General features: G+C 36.7%; 1 protein-coding gene across 1 annotated transcript; it reads right to left on the bottom strand.

The window, feature by feature from the left end:
* Nucleotides 1-1,965: 1,965 nt before the first annotated feature.
* LOC149155232 (phospholipase A1-Ialpha2, chloroplastic-like) lies at nucleotides 1,966-3,363 on the bottom strand. The gene has a single exon (XM_089444365.1). The coding sequence runs from the start codon at nucleotides 3,361-3,363 to the stop codon at nucleotides 1,966-1,968; it is 1,398 nt and encodes a 465-aa protein (XP_089300491.1).
* Between the last annotated feature and the right edge of the window lie 206 nt (nucleotides 3,364-3,569).

Raw genomic sequence — 3,569 nt, 5'->3', positions numbered from 1 at the left:
AACTGAATTTACCTACAAGAGCCACCCCAGACAGACATTCCACTCTGTCCATAGTCACGTCTATGGCAGGATTTTTCATTTATTTATTGTATATAGGGTAATCTTCTTTGTTATGTGCTTAGTCCTCGTAAAGTTTAAAAATGAACAGAAAGGATTGAAAGAAAAAATGACGACGGAATACATTAATGTGTAAACATTCTCCCGATACCAAAATAATTATTTCTATACAACTTTCTGTCAAAGAGAATAAATCGTGTTTAACAGTAAGAATTTCCAGGTAGTTTCATGAAGCAAACGGATATGGTGGAACATTGGGCGGGGATTTAAGCGCGGTGCGCATAAACTTGGAGCTTAAAAAGGTTTTATCTATTATAATTATTATTGATTAATATAATTATTAATGGATGGTGGGGGCTTTGACTGACTTTACAAGTGCCATTAAATAAAAATTCAAATGAACTTGTAAGCCCTGCATTAAATTAATTGATTGCTATACATAGGTCCTAAACAGGAAATCGGGATAACATCAATTAGAACCATTTCGACATGGCAAATAGCAATGTATAAAAAGATAGAGCTAAATAGAAAAAATATATATTTTGGCGGTGGGAGAAAATGTGCACTCACCTTTTTGACAACGAGATTGGAGACAGAAAACCAGAAACAACATAAAACAGTCATAGCGTGCCGACAAGGATCGATTAAAGAATAGCGGAACATGCGTGACGCCACTTGTATCTGTCTATTTGTTGAAAAATGGGTGGGTTAGTACGCGAATATCGATCGATTCTTTAAGAAAAATATTATCATTCCCAATATTGTGCGATTGAATGAGTGGTAGGAGACATCGTAGTCGCCAGACGATTTTTCTATCCCTGTGCAGAGTTTACACAAAATCTCAGTTTCCAATGTCACTTTATATTATTTTTCACGCGGACATAGAGGTTACAACCATAGCTACCAAATACGGCCGTATCGGAGAAATAAATACCGAAATTCGACCATTGGATTCGAAAATCGAATAATTCAATGAAAATTCGATTCGGTTCATGGTAGCTTCTCTTGCATGACAAAAAAAAATCACCGTTTATAGTTTATTGCAGGGATTTGTTAATTCGAGTTTTTGGGAATAGTGAGCGCAGTGATACCGAAGCAGCGTTTATAGTTTATTCTAGGGTTTTGTTAATTTGTGTTTTTAAGAATAGTAAGTGCAGTAATTCTTAAGCACAAAATAGATATCTGCGGGATGGCAGGTATGAAATAGAAAGATGATGGGATTTCAAGTATGAAACGGAAAGGTGGCGGGATTGCAGGTAGGTAGGAAATGGAAACAAATTGTGAGTGACAAAAATTTCATAGTTTTTAATTTTAGTGTTGTTTCAAAGAGTTTAAAAAATTGAGATAATAAGAAAACAAAAAATTTGAGAAAAAATGGAAGAGTAAATTTCATAATAATTAAATTGTATTTTTCAGAAAAAATCTTATAAAAATAAATTTTGAATATTTATCTTTTAAATATGTATTAATTATAACATATTTAAGATAAAATGTGAAATTAAAGAAAAGTTTTTGAATTTTGAATATTTAATTTTTAAATAAAATATTAATTATAAAACATTTTTAAATAAGATTTGAAAGTTGAAAAGAAATTTTGTAATTTTGATAAGTCAACTGTAATTTTAAAATGATTTATATTAACTAAAATTATAAAAAATTATTTAAATTTTAAAACAGATGGAAAGAAAATGACGAGACATACTGTTCTTACAAGGAAAATATATATATATTTAAATATTTAAAATATATACTCTTGAAAATTATCTTATCGAATCCGAATTCAAATTAGAATGTGATAACGATGGTTACAACATTACCATGCCACTACTGTACGAAATTCCGAGGAAGGCTTCTTCACTTGCCTTCGAGTATTTTTCTCATTTACTCCACGAGTTTTACATTCTCCAGCTAATCTATTTCGCCGGAGAGCAGAAGAAAGATGGAGGCCGGGTCAAATAATATTTTATGCTTCTCAAAAGCACTACATATGCGGCTAATTAACGAAGGGGCAGAAAAGTTTCCCTCATGATGTAATTTGTTGTTATGTTTATGCTGTTGCACATGATCATGGTGGTGATTGCAGCACGTCAAAACCTGCAAATACGTCGCCAGGTCGTGAATGCACGATGGGTTATGAATTTCTCCTTTGAAGAATTGCATGTGAAACCTATGATCGAGAGCTAGCTCGACACCAACGTGAGAATATGTCCAGGGATTTCTGTTCAACACTTTTTCCCATAACCGAAAATTCTCATTGAATATTACACCGGGTATCTTTGTAACCACGTCGTGAACGTTCACGACTCGCAGAATTCTGAGGCCCAGTTCATCACACCGATCTTTGAAGGCAAGATTTCCCACGCGGGGTCCAGCAAACGAATATACTGTGATTGGTATTCTGGAGCAAGATTCATAACCGGCACGGTTTAGTTCGAGCTCTGCGATATCATAAGCACATAGCGTTGCCAACGCACTGCCCATGCTATGTCCAGTTATGGTTATGCTAAGCTCCTCTCCCTTGTATTTCTTTACAACTCTCGCAATCTCAGAGAGAAGTTGCTCTCGCGCGCTTCCATGGTTAAACCTTTCCGAGCAATCCTGGGAAGTGTAGAGGCTCAAAAATCCCATCTCCACCTTCACATCCTCGCGAGGATCCAATGGATTTAAACGAGCAGGAGTTAGTGAATGCATAAAATTCGCAAGCCATTCCATGTATGTGGCAGTGCCTCTCAATGCCACGACAATGTCCCTACGTCCAAGCCGTTTAATCTCCGTCTCATCTTCTGACACTGCAACATAACCTATCCAGTTACATCTATCTCCAGCTTCCAGTTTTTTCTTCAAGAACTGGGGCACGTCAATGTCAGGCGTGGCCGCGTAAATGTATTTTGTAATTTGATAACCGCACCTTTCCATCCCCAACTGAGCTAGCAGAGTCTTCCGGCCATATTTGCATCTCCCGTTATACTTAGATTCAGGCTTCCAATGAAATGCTTCGTAAGTAGCTCTCACGAATACACCGTATCTGATAATCTCTGACAGGAGAAGAGTATGCATTGGAGCCAACAAACCCTTCCAATGGTGCGATCCTTGTATTTCCTTCCACATATCTGCTAACTGTACACTACCATCATTAGTTTTCTCCGATTCTGCGGTATGATCTGAGTATAAAACGGCTCGATCCAACCTTGATTTAGAGCTTTGAAAACTCGATTCCTTTTTTATTCTCTGCAAGGGAGTTTCTGCAACTTTAACTACAATTGGGGACAGTAATTTCTTTCCAGAAACTGAATTGCGGTTTAGCATTTTCTGGAAAACGGTAAGTGTGGGTGGTGATGTCGAGGGCGGTTGGCACTGGAACAGGTGGAATATGCTATTGCAGGATTTGAGAATCATCCTATGAAATGTTGAAGAAGCACCTAATTTGTAATGAAAGACACACGTAAAGGTCCAGAACTGTTTGTAAGCAGAGCAAATGAAGTGAAACGTATATAGAGAGACAGACAATTCGA

The sequence above is a fragment of the Pinus tabuliformis genome, chromosome 9 (assembly GCF_031772625.1).
Source record: "Pinus tabuliformis cultivar Carrire ecotype Pingquan chromosome 9, CPIR1, whole genome shotgun sequence".
NCBI classification, from domain to species: domain Eukaryota; kingdom Viridiplantae; phylum Streptophyta; class Pinopsida; order Pinales; family Pinaceae; genus Pinus; species Pinus tabuliformis.
This window is presented reverse-complemented; position numbering and strand designations above follow the sequence as displayed.